The 18,513-nt window shown below is 58.8% G+C and overlaps 1 protein-coding gene across 1 annotated transcript in view; it reads left to right on the forward strand.

Moving 5' to 3' along the window:
* The window catches only part of LOC128829628 (natural cytotoxicity triggering receptor 3 ligand 1-like), a 49,508-nt gene that overhangs the window by 23,894 nt on the left and 7,101 nt on the right, over window positions 1-18,513 (forward strand). Inside the window, exon 3 of the mRNA XM_054015106.1 lies at window positions 5,240-5,539. Coding sequence (XP_053871081.1) covers window positions 5,240-5,539 — 300 coding nt within the window. The remainder of the gene's footprint in view (window positions 1-5,239; window positions 5,540-18,513) is intronic.

An 18,513-nucleotide genomic window follows, 5' to 3' on the forward strand; every position in this document is an offset into this window, starting at 1 on the left:
GACGATGGGACGAGGTGGCCGGAAAAGGTTCCTGTGGGAGAGGGGGTTCCTGTATCGAGAATGGGCTCCCCCAGGGAAAATGGAGTCGGGGGGATCAGGAGGCAGCTGGTGGTACCCCAGAAGTATCGCCGCCAGCTGCTGTGCCGGGCCCAGGACACCCCCCTCTCAGGGCACCAGGGAACCTGGCGTACCCAGCAGAGGCTGCTACGGAGCTTTTACTGGCCTGGGGTCTTTGTTACTGTCCGACAGTACTGCGGATCCTGTGACCCCTGTCAGAGCGGGAGGAAGGCCTGGGACAAGGGGAAAATGTCTTTAGGACCCTTGCCCAGCATAGCGGAGCCTTTCCAGAGGGTAGCCAAGGTTAAAAGGGCGGCTCTGAACCAAGAGAGCCCAAATCACCCACCTCCAGACTGGAGCGCTGGGAGAAGACCACAGCCCAGTTGGAGCCCCAGAGGTATGGGGGTGGGAAAAGGGCGCAGGCCGCATAAACCTTCCCACATGCGAACTACGAGTGCCATCGAGCACCCCCGACCTAATGGGGGGCGTGAAACTGGAAGGGCCTGGTGTAATTCTCACCAAGGAATGGGAGGGATTCTGGGGCATCCACGGGAACGGGGGTAGGTTCGAACTTCCCCGGGTCACTGGCTAAAGTGACCCCGCTCAGTTCGGTCTCGAAGGGGGGAGAGATGTGATGAACTGGGACTGTTCTTACTGTGGTCTGTGAATGCTGACAGGGGAGTGTGGCTAGGATAGTCTGCATTGGGGGATGGGAGACTGACCGATGGAGAATACCTGAGCATGTAACATGAGAACCCAGGAAGGGGTTAGAGGCCAGGTGACACCTTGGCCCGGGAAACTGAACAAAGGCTGTGGGAGGGGTCGCTGTCACGGAGTATTGGGGGACTCAGGGCCCTGCACCCCCGGCTTCCTGCGATTCACCATGACTCTCAGCCAGCCAGTAAAGCAGAAGGTTTATTTGGATGACAGGAATACAGTCCAAGACAGGTCTTGCAGGCACAGACAACAGGGACCCCCTCAGTTAGGTCCAGCTTGGGGTCCCAGGGCATCCCAGCCCACCCCCCTTTGGGGGGTCAGAGCCATCTCTCCCTCCCAGCCATCTCTCCAGCTCGCTTCCCACACTCTCCCTTCAGCGACCCCTCCCACCGCCTTTGTTCAGTTTCCCGGGCCCCGGAGTCACCTGGCCTCCAACCCCTTCCTGGGTTCTCATGTTACAAGCTCAGGTATGTTCCCTCGGGCAGACTCCCATCCCCCGATGCAGACCATCCTAGTCACACTCCCCTGTCAGCATTCCCACACCCCAGCAAGAACAGTCCCAGTTCGTCACAGTCGCTGAAAAGGGTTTCTTTCAGGAGCTGGCTGGTGATATGGCTGGGAGGCAGACAGGGCTCTGACCTCCCAAGGGGGCTGGGATGCCCTGGGACCCCAAGATGGACCTAACTGCGGGGGGTCCTGTTGTCTGTGCCTGCCAGACCTGTCTTGGACTGTATTCCTATCGTCTAAATAAACAGTCTGCTTTACTGGCTGGCTGAGAGTCATGGTGAATCGCAGGAAGCCGGGGGTGCAGGGCCCTGAGTCCCCCATACTCCGTGACAATGTGCTCGGACACAGCTCAGAGACAAGGTAGCCGGAATGGAAAGGATCAAGGTACCAAGGGATGTAAAGAGAAGAAATTCAGCAGTGGCCTGTACACCAGTGCTAGCAGCCTGGTAATAAACAAGAGGAATTAGACCGGCACTAATTAAATGTGTATGTAATCGGTATTTACTGACCCCTCATGGGATGAGTTGCATTCCTGAGCAGATCTGAGCTCTGGAAAACAACTCTTACAGCAAGACACTCAGGCTGTTTAGTTTTGTTGGGGTTTCTCTGTCTAGCTACTGCCCTCTCCTTCCTCTGGGTGACCGGAATCCCTGCTACCCTCCTGGTGCATCCGGGTCCTGACTGCTGCAAACTCAGGGACATGTTTAACAAATGCTTCAGCAGGGATGCGAGGCCACAGGCACCGGAGCTGTGCTAGCTACACAGGTTCCTGTCCCAGGAATTATCACCATAAGCAAGTTTCTGAGGCCTGTGTTCCTCAGGCCAGGAGTCCCTCCTGCGCACGTCAGACCCACAGAGGTCGCACCGCGGGCACCGTGACTGACAGCCGAGGGCAGCACTGACTGTTGGCCGTATCCTGTGAGCACAGCCGACCGGTGTAACCAAGAGCCAGTTCAGGGGCGACGTGATCACAGGCCATACGGACCTGCCTGGGGAACCGATGTCTGAAAGCAGACAGCTGTTTAGTCCAGTCGGCAAAGGCAGAACGAGATCGAGTGGCTCGAAGTTGAAGCAAAACACATTCAGCCTAGAGTCCATGTGCACGTCTTTCCCAGGGCGGAGAATCAATGGCTGGAACAACTCACCGGGGGAAGTGGTGGGTTCTCCCGAGTCTCTAACTCCCGACGGGACGTCTTTCTAACAGACCCTCTCTAGCTCCGCCAGACGTGCCAGGCTGGTGGCAGGAATGACTGGGGGGGGCTCTCGGCTCTGTGTATGCGGCAGGTCAGATGAGATGATCATAATGGTCCTTTCTGGCCATAAGATCTGTGACTCCTGCCCCCAGATGTAATTCCTTCAGGGGGAATCCAGCTGCCCAACGGGTACGTGAAGTGCACTCACACAGCTGAGTGCCGGGTTCTGCTGCCCACTCGCTTCCTGCTCCTAAGAGATGTGAGCCGGGGAAATTGTAACCCAGCCACCTCCTGCCCTGCCCGGCACTGACACCTTCTGTACCACGCACCTCAGTCACCGTGTCTGACGCACCTTCCTACATGTGTGAGGAAGTGGGGATTTTTCCTTATGTTGTATGCGAGCCTATGTGAGAGTCTTACTGTTTTATGTGACTGCTGTGTGTGCCTCAGTTTCCCTGTGTATTGCACCAATGTCCAGGTGGTGGGAATAAGGGGGGTGACTTGCGGGGGCTGCTCCAGCTGCCTGCAGGGATGCTGTGGCCCCTTCGTAACCTGAGACCCAGGAGGGGGACGCGACCAGGTGATTCTTGGCCCAGGACAGAGGAGGAGTAACGGGCCGGGCAGGGGCCGGGCAGCTGGAAGGAGTCGGTCTCGGCTGGCTTAGGGTGCAGGGCGTGGGCAGAGCCCTGGCTCTGGGCTCCCGCCGCCCAAGATGGACTTGGCTGAAGGTCACTGATTTCTGTGCTAACAAGCTCTGTCCTACGCTGTGATCCTGTCGGCTAATAAACCATCTGTGTTCCCGGCTGGCTGAGAGTCACGTCTGACTGTGAAGTGGGGGTGCAGAACCCTCTGGCTTCCCCAGGACCCCGCCGGGGCGGACTCGCTGTGAGAAGCGCACGGAGGGGCATATGCTGAGTGCTCCCAGGAGAGACCCAGGAAGGTGAAGCCGTGTGAACTCCTTGTCCTGAAAACAGTCTGCTCCGAGGGAGAGGAGACTCCCCAAAGTCCTGACTGGCTTTGTGGGGAGCAGTTCCAGAGCATCACCCGGGGACTCCGTGACATCCTACTGGATTAAAACCTCACAGGTGACCCAGGGTGTTTTGTGCACCAGAACAATACTGAATTATTGCTGGCAGGACATGGGTATATCTGTGTAATTTGCACTCAGATTTACTCATGGGGTGTGAAGTTATTTACACAAACTGGGACCGTATAGATCATTTTTACAACCAAGGTCCTGTAGTGGCACCAAAACTTGTATAAAGGGGGTCAAATAAGGTGTCTAAGACAAGGTTATGGTTTGCTGGTTATGATGATGCTGTCTGTGTGTGTATCAATTTTGTATTTAAAGTTATAAATATTGGCTCTACACTGTCTGTAGTTCACACTTGTGCTATGCTTCTGGGTGACACCCCAGACAAGTTGGTGTCAGCTCTGCCTAGCCTGCTTGATGGCCCATTAAGGACCATCAGCTACACAACTGACGTATTGAGAGAAGCAGATACACCTGGTGACTCAGCAAGGCTGGGACCTGCCTAGGGACCGAACTCGGAGGTGTCCAGCCATGTGCTGGATAGTGTCCTTGGGACAAAGAAACCAGAGACCACATGACAAGAGACTATAAAAAGCTGCTGATTTCTTCTCCATCTTGTCTTCAATCCTGCTTCTGACCTCTGGAGGGACTTTGCTACAAGCTGGAGCTTTGAACAAAGGACTGAGGACCCATCCCAGCTGGGGATGTTCCAGAGACTTGATTTGAACCTGCAGTTTATTCCATCGCTGCTGCAAGCCTGAACCAAGAACTTTGCCATTACTGTATGTCATTGATTCCATTTAATCAATTGTAACTCTCATCTCTATCTTCTTCCTTTTATGAATAAACCTTTAGATTTTAGATTCTAAAGGATTGGCAACAGCGCGATTTGTGGGTAAGATCTGATTTGTATATTGACCTGGGTCTGGGGCTTGGTCCTTTGGGATCAAGAGAATCATTTTTCTTTTACTGGGGTATTGGTTTTCATAACCATTCGTCCCCATAACGAGTGGCACTGGTGGTAATACTGGGAAACTGGAGTGTCTAAGGGAATTGCTTGTGTGACTTGTGGTTAGCCAGTGGGGTGAGACCAAAGTCCTCTCTGTTTGGCTGGTTTGGTGCCTTGGTGTGCAAAGGACCCCAGATTTCGGCTGTAACTGCCCTGCTCTAAGCAATTTGTCCTGAATTAAGAACATAAGAACGGCCGTACCGGGTCAGACCAAAGGTCCATCCAGCCCAGTATCCTGTCTACCGACAGTGGCCAATGCCAGGTGCCCCAGAGGGAGTGAACCTAACAGGCAATGATCAAGTGATCTCTCTCCTGCCATCCATCTCCACCCTCTGACAGACAGAGGCTAGGGACACCATTCCTTACCCATCCTGGCTAATAGCCATTAATGGACTTAACCTCCATGAATTTATCCAGTTCTCTTTTAAACGCTGTTATAGTCCTAGCCTTCACAACCTCCTCAGGCAAGGAGTTCCACAGGTTGACTGTGCGCTGTGTGAGGAAGAACTTCCTTTTATTTGTTTTAAACCTGCTGCCTATTAATTTCATTTGACTCCTAGTTCTTGTATAATGGGAATAAGTAAATAACTTTTCCTTATCTACTTTCTCCACATTGGTGGGACACTTCTGAGAGTGCCAAAGTCAGCATCGTTACATGGGGTTAACCCCAAATTATCATGTGTACATCTGGACATGGCCCCAGGACTGTCTCTCTCATTCCAGCTGCTCCCAGACTCTCCATCCCCCGGCGATCGGCCAGGACAGATACAGCGACCTCCTTCCCCTGCCACGTGTGGGGATTCTACCCCGGGGACGTCACCGTCACGTGGCTGAGAGACGGGCGGGTTCTGACCGACACCACCCGCTCTGCCCCCCAGAGGAACCCGGACGGGACCTTTAACCTCACCCTGACCTACACCTTCACTCCCAGCGCGAGCGACTCCGGCAGCATCTTCTCCTGCCGCGTCACCCACGCGGCTCTGGCCCAGCCCCTGCGGGAGGAGTTCCCCCTGGCTGTCACAGGTGAGGGGGTGTTGGGCTCCCAGCTGAAGGGGGCACTCAGTTGAGTCCAACATGGGACCCCAGCAGAGACCCATGCTGGTACATGGGGGAATATTGGGGGTGGGGGATGGGATGCTGATGCCCCCAGGGCTGAAGGGGCCCAGTACAGTAGTGGGGGGTGCCAGGAGGCCGGAGGAGGGCTCAGATCTGACTGTGGCTTTATAACAGAAATGCCAGGGCAGCCGGTGTCACGGACTCACAGATCGTGCCCACTCTGGGCCCCGTGCGGTCCGTGGGGGGTGCCCCTTTCAGTATGACTGCCCTTCTCGGGGGGCCACTCTCTCTCGGGGTCAGGCCCCTCCACCTCCTGGAGCCGCACCTCTCTGAGCCTTAGCACGTCTGTCTCTGCCGTGGGCCCCCTCAGGGAGTCCACTCGCTCTGGACCCCCGGGGCCTCCATCCCCGAAGGGGTTGATGTAACCCTGTTCTCTAGCCCGGAGTGACTCTCAGGCAGCATAAAACAGGAGGATTTAATGAGAGTTGAACACAGCACAGGAAACTCTCAGGGCCTCAGGCCTGGCCTCCCTCAGCCCAGCACATCCCAGTCTCTCTGCATCCAGGTGGGCTCTGCCTGCTCCCCCTCTCCAGCCCAGAGCCCCCCTGCTTCCCAGCTGGGCATCTGAGATCCCCGGCCCCAGGCCCCCCCTCTGTCCATTGTCTTTTCTCCAGGGAAACAGGGTCGTAAACCAGGGCCTCCTCTCCTGCTTCTGTCCTCTGGCTGGAACCGGCTGGTTCGGTCACTGGGTCCTCACTCTGCAGCCCATTGTCCACCCATTGGCCAGAACCGGCTGTGTCTCCTCAGCTGGGCCTCTGGGTCGCCAGGTCGCCAGGTCACCGGTCGCTGGGGTATCCATCCTCCCGGCCATCGGCTGGGTCCCCAAGTCCTCTCTCTGGCCCTCTGCAAAACACACTCCCTCTCCCCTCACCTCGTTAAACCAGTAACACTCAGGGAAACTGAGTCCCACTCCTTCCGCATGCAAACCATTGAAACTCCACAGAAAACAAGACAACCCCCCACTTCGTCACATCTCTTCCCCCCTTCCAGGCTGAACGGAGCAGGGTCACTTAGCCAGTGACCTGGGGAAGTTAAGGGTCCCTGCCCCATGATAAAGCATCTGCTATAACATTGGCCCTCCCCCTCACATGGACCACCTCCATGTCATACCCCTGGAGGAGCAGGGCCCACCTCAGCAGCTTGGCATTAGCCCCTTTCATTGGGTGCAGCCACGTCGGGGCGAATGGTCGGTGCACACGGTGAGGCGCCGCCCAAATAGATACGGCTGCAGTTTGTTAAGGGCCCACCCCAGGGCCAGGCATTCCTTCTCGATGGCCGCGTAGTGCTGCTCCCGGGGCAGCAGCTTCTCGCTCAGGTACACAATGGGGTGTCTCTCCCCCTTAGTATCAGTTTTCATCAGCACCGCCCCCAGCCCTGTGTCCGAGGCGTCGGTGAACACCAGGAAGGGTTTGTTAAAATCCGGGTTTCCCAGCACCGGCCCCTGGATAAGTGCCCCCTTCAGCACACAGAGAGCCCTCTGGCACTGCTCGGTCCAGACCACCTTGTCCGGCTTTCCCTTTCGACACAGCTTCGTGAGGGGAGCTGCCAGGGAGGTAAAGTGGGGCACAAACCTCCGGTAGCACCCGCCATCCCAATGAAAGCCTGGACCTGCTTCTTAGTCTGGGGGGCGGCCAGGCCTTGATTGTCTCCACTTTGGCCGGCTCCGGCTTCAGGTGGCCACCCCCACCCTTGTGGCCCAGGTATAAAACCTCTGCCATCCCCACCTTGCACTTTTCAGCTTTTATGGTCAGTCCTGCATCCTGGAGGCGACCCAGCCCCCTCTTCACCTGGGACACATGTTCCTCCCAGGTCTGGCTAAAGACACAGATATCGTCAATATACGCCAGAGCAAAGCCCTCCATCCCCCTGAGCAACTGATCCACCAGGCGCTGGAAGGTGGCAGGTGCCCCTTGAGGCCAAAAGGCAGGACCAGGAACTCGAAGAGCTCTATTGGGGTGGTGAAGGCAGACTTCGCCCTGGCCTCCGGGTCCAAAGGCACCTGCCAGTAGCCTTTGGTAAGATCCATGGTAGTGAGGTACCGGGCACCCCCCAACTTGTCTAGGATCTCATTGGTCCTAGGCATGGGGTAGGCATCGGACACGGTGATGGCATTGAGCTTCCGATAGTCCACACAGAACCGGATCGACCCGTCCTTCTTGGGGACCAGCACCACGGGCAAGGCCCAGGGGCTGGCGGACGGCTGGATCACCCCTAAAGCCAGCATGTCCCTGACCTCTCTCTCCAGGTCCTGGGCTGTGTTCCCAGTGACCCTGAATGGGGAACACCTGATGGGAGGGTTGGTTCCCGTCTCCACCCGGTGGACAGCCAGGTTAGTGAGCCCAGGCCGGCTGGAGAACAGCTGCCGGTACGAATGCAGCATGGCTCTGATCTCTGCCTGCTGGGCAGGGGTTAGCTGGTCTGAGAGGGGGATCGATTCCAGCGAGGGGTTAGCCCCAGCCTCAGGGAGGAGTCCCACCAGGGGGTCCTCTCCCTTCTCCTCCCACTGCCCCCACACAATCAGCACCAACTTCTCCCTGTCCCAATACGGCTTCATCATGTTGGCGTGATACACCCGGTGGGTGTGAGCCCGGTTGGACAGGTCCACCACATAGTTCACCTCGTTTACCTGTCTGCTGACCATGAAGGGGCCGTCCCAGGCCGCTTGCCGCTTGTTCTTCCTCACGGGGGTGAGGAGCATCACCTGGTCCCCGGTAGCGTATGAGCGGGCACGGGCTGAGTGGTCGTACCAGACCTTCTGCTTCCTCTGGGCCCTTGCTAGGTTCCCCCTAGCCAAGCCCATGAGCTCCACGAGCTTTTCCCGGAAAGTCAGTGCATACTCTACCACTGATTCCCCACTGGGAGAGGCCTTTCCCTCCCACTCGGCCCTCATCAAGTCCAGGGGCCCCCTCACCCTCCTTCCGTACAGCAACTCGAACGGGGAGAACCCTGTGGACTCCTGGGGCACTTCCCTATATGCGAACAGCAGGTGGGGTAAATACTTGTCCCAGTCCTGTGGGTGCTGGTCCATAAAGGTTTTCAGCATCCTCTTTAGGGTCCCACTGAACCTCTCCACTAGCCCGTTGGACTGCGGGTGATATGCTGAGGCCCAGGTGTGTCGGACCCCACACTTCTCCCACAAGCACTGGAGCAGGGTCGACATGAAGTTAGACCCCTGGTCTGTAAGGACCTCCTTGGGGAACCCCACTCTGCTGAAGATGGTCAGCAGCGCGTCTGCCACGGTGTCTGCCTCGATAGAGGACAAGGCCACCGCCTTGGGGTAGTGCGTAGCAAAATCTACCACCCCCAGGATGTATTTCTTCCCTGACCGGGTCACCCTGCTGAGGGGCCCCACTCTGTCCACAGCCACCTTCTGGAAAGGCTCCTGTATGATGGGCAAAGGTCTCAGCGGGGCTTTACACTTATCCCGGGCCTTCCCCACCCTCTGGCAGGAGTCACAGGTCTTGCAATACTGTCGGACCGCGTCAAAGACCCCGGGCCAGTAAAAGGGCCAAGAACAACAGTTTGCGGCGGTACCTCTGGGGAAACCACCAGCTGCCGCCCGACTTTCCAAGATTTAGTTCGCCCTGAACCAGTCCATTCCCGGTACAGGAATCCCCTCTCCCACAGGAATCACTCCCGGCGGTCCTCCCCCTGGGATCCTGCACTGTCATGGCTAGTCAGGGCCCTCAGTTTCTCCAGGGAGGGATCCACCTGCAGCTCCGTCTGGAATTCAGCTGCTGGGTTTGAGGATACAGCCCTGGCTGGTGGCGCCTCAGTTTCCCCACCCTGGGACGGAGGCTCCGGTCCAGCCCTGTCGAGCCCTACCCCCAGCGCTTCGCCCCCCACCCCGCCCCTTGGGAGGTCCCGCGCCCCTCGCTGGCTCTGGCTCCGGGTAAGGACCAGGGCGCTCTGAGCGCCATCCGGCCAGTTCTCCAAGTCATTACCCATTAGGACCTTGGTAGGCAGGTGGTCGTGCACCCCGACCTCTTTGGGTCCCTCTTAGCCCCCCATTTCAGGTGTATCCTCGCTACAGGCACCTTGACGGGGGGCCCAAACACTCCCCTCAGGGTCAGGTAGGCATCGGGCACTAGCTGGTCTGGGTCCACCACCTCGGACCACGCCAGCGTCACCTCTGCACCCGTGTCCCAGAACCCCTGGACGCTCCTTCCCCCCACCTCAATGGGGATGATGTGGCGATTGTCCCCCGGGGCCTGTCCCACGCTCACCCGGCGGATTGGGTACGGGTGCTCTGGACCTGGGGCTCCTCCATCCCCTGCTGGCCTGGCCTGGCGGTCCCCTCCCCCTGGCACGGCCCTCTCGACTGCAGCCCCTGGGCCCGGCGGTGCCCCCTCTCGGTGGGCTTCCACCCAGTTAACACCCCGCGGGTTCTGCTTGGCTGCCATTTCCTTCATCTTCAGGCACTGGGCCACCTTGTGCCCCTTTTGGCCACAGTAATTACACCTCATGTCCCTCAAGTCCCACGAGAGGGGTCACCCCGCCCCGGCAGTCCCGGGCACCCCTGAGTTGGGCTTCCTGGAGTCCCACCTTTGAGAGGTCTCGGGGTGACTCCCCTTATGAGTCCCCGATGTGGGTCTCCCTCCTGCCCCCGATCTGCTGTCCACAAACTCATCTGCCAGCGCCCCTGCACGGCGCAGATCTTTGGGCTTCCGGTCCACTAGCCACATCTTAAGGTCTGGAGGGCAGATATCATACAGCTGCTCCAACCCCACCAGGTTATACACGTCCTCTGCGGTAGTGGCCCCTGCGCCCTTCCCCCACTTGCGGAGATATTCCCCCAGCAAGTTGGTGACCTCCTTGTAAGAGACACCTGAGGCCTTGCGCACACCCCCGAATTGTTTCCTGTACACCTCGGGAGTCAGTTCAAACTTCAGCAGCAAAGCCTGTTCGAACAGGTCATAGTCCCCCGTCTCAACACCATCCATTTGGCTGAACGCCTGTATGGCTTTGGGACCCAGCCGGGGGGTCAGACAGCGAAGCCTGTCTGCGGGGCCAATCTGGTTCAGTTCACAAGCCTTCTCAAAGGCTGTGAGGTAGGCATCAATATCCGCCCCCTCCTCGAACTGGGGCAGCAGTTTGGTGTCTAGATTCCCCACACCACTGACGTCTCGGGGCCCTTCCCCACTTACCCCGCGGCAGGCCCTCTTGGCCCGCCTCTCGTCCATCTCCAACTCGTGCTTCCGCTGCTCTACACGGTCCGCTCGTTCTCTCTCTCTGTCCACCAGCCTCCGCTCCTCCAGCTCCAGCTCCTTCGCTTGCAGCTGCAGCTCCAATCTCCGCAGCTCCTCTAGGGAGGAACCGGACTGGGGTCTCCCTGTACTGCCTGGGGAGTCAGGTCTGACCCACTCCTGGTCACTACACAGACTGCCCCCACGGCTACTCCCCGGCTCTCCGGGCACCCCGGGAGCCCCCCTGGGGTCTGGAGCCTGCGCCTCAGACGGGTCATTCTCTACAAGCTGAGCAATCAGCCGCTCCTTAGTGAGTCTCCCCACGCTCAGCCCCCTCTCCCTGCAGAGACGGGCCAGGTCGCTCTTACGGAGCTGGTTCTAGGCCATGTCCAGGCTGGTTCCGTTCAATACCCTCGTTCTATCGCTGGCAGCCGCTCACTGCCAAGCGCCTGCGCCCGCAGCCAACCTCTACAGGGTGCAGCCGCGAAATATCCCACTGCTGACACCACGTTGTCACGGACTCACAGATCGTGCCCACTCTTGGCCCTGTGCGGTTCGTGGGGGGGTGCCCCTTTCAGTGTGACAGCCCTTCTCGGGGTCAGGCCCCTCCACCTCCTGGATCCGCACCTCTCTGAGCCTTAGCACGTCTGTCTCTGCCGTGGGTCCCCTCAGGGAGTCCACTCGCTCTGGACCCCCGGGGCCTCCACCCTCGAAGGGATTGATGTAACCCTGTTCTCTAGACCGGAGTGACTCTCAGCCAGCATAAAACAGGAGGGTTTATTGAGAGTTGAACACAGCACAGGAAACTCTCAGGGCCTCAGGCCTGGCCTCCCTCAGCCCGGCACATCCCAGTCTCTCTGCATCCAGGTGGGCTCTGCCTGCTCCCCCTCTCCAGCCCCGAGCCCCCTGCTCCCAGCTGGGCATCTGAGATCCCCGGCCCCAAGCCCCGCCTCTGTCCATTGTCTTCTCTCCAGGGAAACATGGTCGTAAACTGGGGCCTCCTCTCCTCGCTTCTGTCCTCTGGCTGGAACCAGCTGGTTAGGTCACTGGGTCCTCACTCTGCAGCCCATTGTCCGCCCACTGTCCAGAACCGGCTGCGTCTCCTCAGCTGGGCCTCTGGGTCACCAGGTCACCGGTCGCTGGGGTATCCATCCTCCCGGCCATCGGCTGGGTCCCCAAGTCCTCTCTCCGGTCCTCTGCAAAACACACTCCCTCTCCCCTCACCTCGTTAAACCAGTAACACCCAGGGAAACTGAGTCCCACCCCCTCCGCATGCAAACCATTGAAACCCCACTGAAAACAAGAAAAAAAACGCACTTTGTCACAGGAGTCTTAAGAGGGATATTGGGATGAGTAATGGGGAATCTGTGAACAAAAAGAAAGATTTGCTGGGAAAGTGGGTGAGGGGCAGAGGTGAGGGCATGTTGGATCTGGTTGCCCAAGGGCATTTCCTGGGCATGTGTCAGGCGGATGTGAAGCCGTGTCCATGGGACAAAGACGTAAGGTCTGTGCAGGAGATGGCGTCTCTTGCTGCTGCCTTTGAACCGACCCAGGTATCTATTGAAAACAAACCACTGAAAGAGGGCTTTGAAGCTGGTGGGACGGGGAGATCCCATTTTATCCCTAGCAAGAGGCTGGGAGGCTGGGTTCTCACCCATAAGTGCAGAAGAGCCCAGGAGGTGCTATTAGTGTAACTCCACTGATCACCTGAACAAGAAATGCCCTGTGCTGGGAGGAAGCCGGGAACCAATAGCTCATGTTAGTTCTGCCGTCCTCACCACAGACGACCTCCCCCCCCCCCCCCAGGGAATCGAAACCTGTCATATCGGTTCTGTGAAATTAGCCTCTGCAGAACCAGATGTGGAGCACGTTAAGGTTGTTAGAAGTAATGGCAGGGAATACTTGGGGCAGAGGGATACAGAGGCCCAGATCTCTCTGGTTAAGCAGCGTGTGGTCCCAAAGGCCAGTATGTTACCTGGCCAAATGGCAGAGATTGTGGGGTGGGCGAAAGCAGATTCCTCGTACCACTAGCTGAAATCCATGTGGGGTGGGAAGGTTTGGAAGTGTTGTGACTGTGGGGGTAATGGAACACCTTCTAGGCGACCCGCTCCTGGATAGTGATTTTTTTCTGTGTAGCTCAGGTTAAAGTATTTGCCTGCAGCAGGAGGGAGTTTTATGCTGGGACCCCCGAGGGAAAGGGGAAGCTCTCAGAAACTGCTGGGAGAATGGGAGAGAGTCTCCTTGATTCTTCTGCAGCAGGGGGAAGCCACATGCTTCCAGGGGGGAGGGTGGTTGAGACAAGCCCCTGCACTGCAGCTGGAGGTAACACCACATCAGGAAGGGATGGGGATGTGATGCCTGCCAGGAAGAGAACTGTCCAGGTTGTTAGCTGCCAGTGGGTCACAGCTGAACCCCAGACCCGGCTCTAGGGAGCAGGGAGAAATGTGTCCCAGAGGAGAGCCCAGAGAAGGGGCAGGGAACCACTGAGGTGGGTGAGGATCTCTGTGACTCTGTAACACAGGGAAGCAGGGTGCTCCCAAGTATGGGAGGGGCTGAGACTGGCTCCTTTCCAGCAGAAGGCAACATGCCCTCAGGCACAGGGGCAGGAGAGGTGTGGTCTGTGATTAAGGAAACTGTCCCCATTGGTAGCTGGCACAGTTCTGCAGTGAACAAGAGATCAAACCCTTCCTAGGGAGCACAGAGAAATGTGTCTTAGAGGAGGCCCCGAGGAGGGAACTGGGGAAGGAATAGTGGGGTACAGGGATGTCTCCTCACTGGTCACTTGGGAGAGGATGCCCAGGACCCAATGGGTGAGTCAGCCCGTTACCCAGGTTTTGAGAAGGAACTGTGTCACTGACCTCCTGGAGGGGAGCAGTCACACTTCTCAGGGACAGAGAAGGGGTGGCGGAGGGGACCCCAATCCAGGTCCCAGCTTTTCAGGATGCTATTTCTGATAAGTTTTTGTAAAGTAATTCAGGTCACCAGTCACTGGGGTATCCATTCTCCTGGCCATTCGCTGGCCTTCTGTAACCACAAACTCCCTTTCCCACCACCTTGTTAAACCAGTAACACCCAGGGAAACTGAGTCCCACCCCTTCTGCATGCAAACCAGTGAAAACAAGAAGAACACTCCCCACTTCGTCACACCTCAGCAGCCAACCGTCCATGGGTTGCAGTTTTCCCACCCCTCACCCCAGTTCTCACCGAGTCGCAGTTTCGGTGCATTGGAACTGCTCGGTGTGAGGCTCAGCCCAGACTCTGGTGTAGCGTGCTGCCCCCCTTGGGGACCTTTTCACCGGGAAAAAGCCTCATTGGCTATGAACTTCCTGGCTCTGACCTCTGAGCATTCAGCATCCCTGTTCTCCCCGGGCACGTCCCACAGCAGGTCCACTTGGGCGGAACTCCTGGGGAAGCCAGGTGGGCCCTGCACCCCCACTTCGCACTCAGCAGTGACTCACCCAGCAAAGTCCATCTTGGACAGTAAAGTTCATGCTGCCGCTGCTTCTCCTGCAGCTCGTCCTTGTGCTTTCGCTGTTTCTCACGGTCCTCTCATCACAGGCGCCAACTTTTCAAACTGCCGAGGGGGGCTCAACCCCCTGCTCTGCCCCAGGCCCGGCCCCACTTCACCCCTTTCCCCAAGGCCCCACCCACCTCTTCCCACCCGGTTCCGCCCCCTCCCCTAACTGTGACATGTCCCGGCTCCTCCCCCAGCCTCCCTGCATGCCGCGGAACAGCTGTTTGTAATGGGTGGGAGGTGCGGGGAGGGAGACGGGAGATGCTGATCTGCAGGGCCACGGGCAGGCAGGAGGCACTGGGGGTGGGTGGAAGCTGGTGGGGGGGGCTGCCCATGGGTGCTCCAGGCCTGGAGCACCCACAGAGTCGGTGCCTCTGGCCTCTCATTCCTTCTTGTGGCCCCCTGGCTCTTTTAGTCTCAGCTCCAAGTCCAGGCCACTGTTGGGGAATCCGGTCGTGAAGACCCCCTGCTGGCTGGGGACACGAGTCTTGGGGATGCCTGGCTGCCGCTCCGGCTGCTCCCAGACACTTTGGTCGCCCCGCGTGGGTCAGGACCCTGCTCCTGAGATCAATCCTCCTCCTCCAGCTGCACAATCAGCTCAGCCCCGGTGCACCTTCCAGTGCGCAGCCCCCTCCCCGGCACAGGTCTGCAACATCTTTCCTACGGAGACGGTTCTAGGCCATCTCTTTGCTCTTCCCTCTAACTCTCCTTTCTTTCACCGCTCCCAGTCGCTTCCTGCTGGACGCTCCTGGTGACCTCATCAGCCAACCGCCCATAGGGTGCAGTTATCCCACTGCTGCCACCAGCTGTGGAGAGTCCCAGTCTCGGTGCTCTGGCACCGCTCTGAATGACAGGAGTCTAGTGCAGCGTGTCTCCCCGCTGGGCTCACTCTCACCAGGGCAAGGAGCCTCCTTGTCTTCAGAGCTTCCTGATCTGTCCTGAGAGCATTCATCCCCCTGTTTACACCGTGAGCTTCCTGCAGTGAGAGTCCACCTGGCTGGGACACCTGGGGAGCCTACATGCCCCCAAAGGGCCCTGCACCCCAACTCCGCAGTCAGCAGTGACTCCCAGCCAGCGTGTGACATGGAAGGTTTATTAGTCATTGGGAACCCAGCATGGAACACAGCTTGTTAGCACAGAAATTAGGAAGATTCGGCAAAGTCCGTCTTGGGGGGCCCAGGGCCGTGGGCTTCCCCCCTGTAGTGAGGCAGTGTGGCTCCCCGCTGCCCCGGAAGGGGAAGAGCCCATCCGGAGGCGGGAGTGGGCGGAGCTAGGGAGCTCAGAGCCCGCCCCTCAGAGGGTCAGACGGTGACCCGGAAGTATAAAGTCTCGCCCTCAGAGCTCAGTCTGGCGCCAGCAGCTGGAGAGACCAGACGTCTCCAGCCTAGCTCGGGACTGGGAAACCTCTGCGGCCCAGAGTGACCGCCAGGAGCCGCCGAGCCTGCCCTGCGCCTGCTACCCCGAGGAGCCGCCAGGCCTGCCCGGCGTCTCCTATCCGGAGGAGCTCCTGGACTTGCCAAATGATCCCTGGCCGGACGAACCCATGGTCTTGGATCCCCCAGAGGCCGACACCAGCCCCTAGGTAGGCTAGGGTTACCATTGGTCCGGATTTACCCGGACATGTCCTCCTTTTTGTGCTAAAAATAGCGTCCGGGGGGAATTTGTAAAGCACTCACAATGTCCGGGATTTCCCCCCTCCCCGGGCAGAGCAGAGCGAGCAGCTGGGAGGGCTGCAGGAAAGTCCCGGGCTGGACTCCGGAGCAGCTGTAGAGGAGCCGGATCCGCCCTGCATTCTGAGCCGGCAGCTCTCCCCTGCAACCCGGTCTGGCAGCACTGTGCAGGGCCAGGGACCGGGTTTTGTTGTGCAGGGCCAGGGACCGGGTTTTGTTGTGCTGGGAAGCGCAGCCACGTGTCCGGCTCGCACAGAGCCCAACACCCTGTTCTGAGCAGCAGGGTAAGGGGGGGCAGGAGAAGGGACAGGGAGGTTCTGGAGGGGGCAGTCAAGAAACGGGGGGGGGGCTTTTTGGGGGGAGTGGAGAAAGTTTTGGGCAGTCAGGGTACAGGTAGGGGGTAGGGTCCTGGGGGGCAGTTGGGGGGGTCTTAGGAGGGGGCAGTTAGGGGACAAGGAACAGGGAGTCTTAGGTAGGGGGTGGGGTTCTGGAGGGCAGTTAGGAGCAGGGGTCCCAGGAGGGGGCAGTCAGGGGACAGGGAGTGGGGGGGGTGTTTGGGAGTTCTGGGGGGGAGCTGTCAGGGGGCAGGAGTGGGGAGAGGGATCGGAGCAGTCAGGGGACAGGGAGCAGAGGGGTTTAGATGGGTTGGGAGTTCTGGGGGGGGGGCTGTCAGGGGGTGGGGAGTGGTTGGATGGGGCGTGGGAGTCCCAGGGGTCTGTCTGGGGGTGGGGGTGTGGATAAGGGTTGGGGCAATCAGCGGACAAGAGGCAGGGAGGCTTAGATAGGGGGTGGAGTCCTGGGGGGCAGTTAGGGGCAGGGGTCCCAGGAGGGGGCAGTCAGGGGACAAGGAATGGGGGGAGGGTTGGGGGTTCTGGGGGGGGCGGGAAGTGGGAGGGGCAGGGGCGGGGCTGGGGCGGGGCTCCTCCCGTCCTCTTTTTTGCTTGCTGAAATATGGTAACCCTAAGGTAGGCCCCGAGGGGGAGTGTGGAAGTAGCCCGAGGGCAGCCGAACCCAGTCTGGCTGCTGCACTGCCAGAGCCGAGGTCGGTGTGTTGCGGCCGGGATCCCCACTGACAGCAGCGAGTTTCCGTCGCTGCTAGGGCCCCGGGCTGGGACGCAGTGGAGTGGGAGGACCTGCGTCCCCCCCTGCCACCCACCCCTTGGGCGGCAGACTCCCCTTCTCCCAGGCCTGTTGAGGCTCAGGCCTATTACTGGTGGTGCCCAGCCCTGGCCTAGAGCCTGAGCTTATATACTTTGTTGACCGTTGCTCAGCCCTAACTGAGGGTCTGAGCCCGGATAACGTTGGTGCTGCCCTGAGCCAGGGCCGGGCCTACTGTACCTTTCAGGGCTGCCAGAGAAGATCGTGCTGCCAGACCAAGTGCCCCAGCCTCAAGGGTAGTGAGTCGGTGTGGCTCCCCGGAGCGGGTTGAGCCCCGGCCAACTCTTGTACACCCCCACACCCCGAGTCCCACACCAGGAGACTGACCACCTTCCAGCAGCCCAGCCTCAGTCATGCCCAGCTGCCCTGCTTCCGGGCTCTGTCTCTTTCCTGGGCAAACCGGTCACCTGGTCTCTTCGTTCTCCATCACCTCCGGCTGGCTCCTTGCAGAGGATGGGCCCGGCCATCAGTTGCCAGGATACAGTGTCAGACGTTCTCTGTGCCCAGGCTGCCAGTCGCAGTCACGCTTGCCTGCTAGGGGTCTCTGCAGCGATCACACACCCTTGTCCCACCACCTAGATACCCATAGGGGAAACTGAGGCACACGCAGCATTCCAACAGAACATTAAGACCATTCCCACCTCACCAGAGACGCGCACCGCTGACACAAGGGCCGTAGCATGGACGTGCCAAAGCAATTGAATTCCTGTGCTAGCTGTACGCTAATGTAATTTGGGTCACGTTAATTTAGCAATGTAGACTTGTCCTCAGAAAATATCTGACGGCCCCGCAGGCATGTAACCAAACCGTCCTGCGAGCCACCGAGCCCAGAGAATCTCTGGGGCCCTGTGGGGTTACACCCCCTGTCACGGAGTCCCCGGGCGATGCTCTGGAACTGCTCCCCACAAAGCCAGTCAGGACTCTGGGGAGCCTCCTCTCCCTTGGAGCAGACTGTCTTCGGGGCAAGAAGCTCACACGGCTTCACCTCCTGGGTCTGACCTTGCGGCATTCAGCCTATGCCCCTCCGTGTGCTTCCCACAGTGAGTCCGTCCAGGCGGGGTCCTGGGGAAGCCAGAGGGCCCTGTACCCCCACTTCGCAGTCAGACGTGACTCTCAGCCAGCCAGTAACACAGAGGTTTATTAGATGACAGGAACATGGTCTAAAACAGAGCTTGTAGGTACAGAGAACGGGACCCCTCAATCAGGTCCATTCTGGGGCCCAGTGAGCTAGACACCCCCATCTGCCCTCACTCCTAGTCCCCAGCCAGCTCCAAACTGAAACCCCCTCCAGCCGCTCCTTCCCTGGGCTTTGTCTCTTTCCCGGGCCAGGAGGGCACCTGGATTAAGTTTAGA

Source organism: Malaclemys terrapin, unplaced genomic scaffold, assembly GCF_027887155.1.
Source record: "Malaclemys terrapin pileata isolate rMalTer1 unplaced genomic scaffold, rMalTer1.hap1 H_1, whole genome shotgun sequence".
In the NCBI taxonomy this organism is placed as follows: domain Eukaryota; kingdom Metazoa; phylum Chordata; order Testudines; family Emydidae; genus Malaclemys; species Malaclemys terrapin.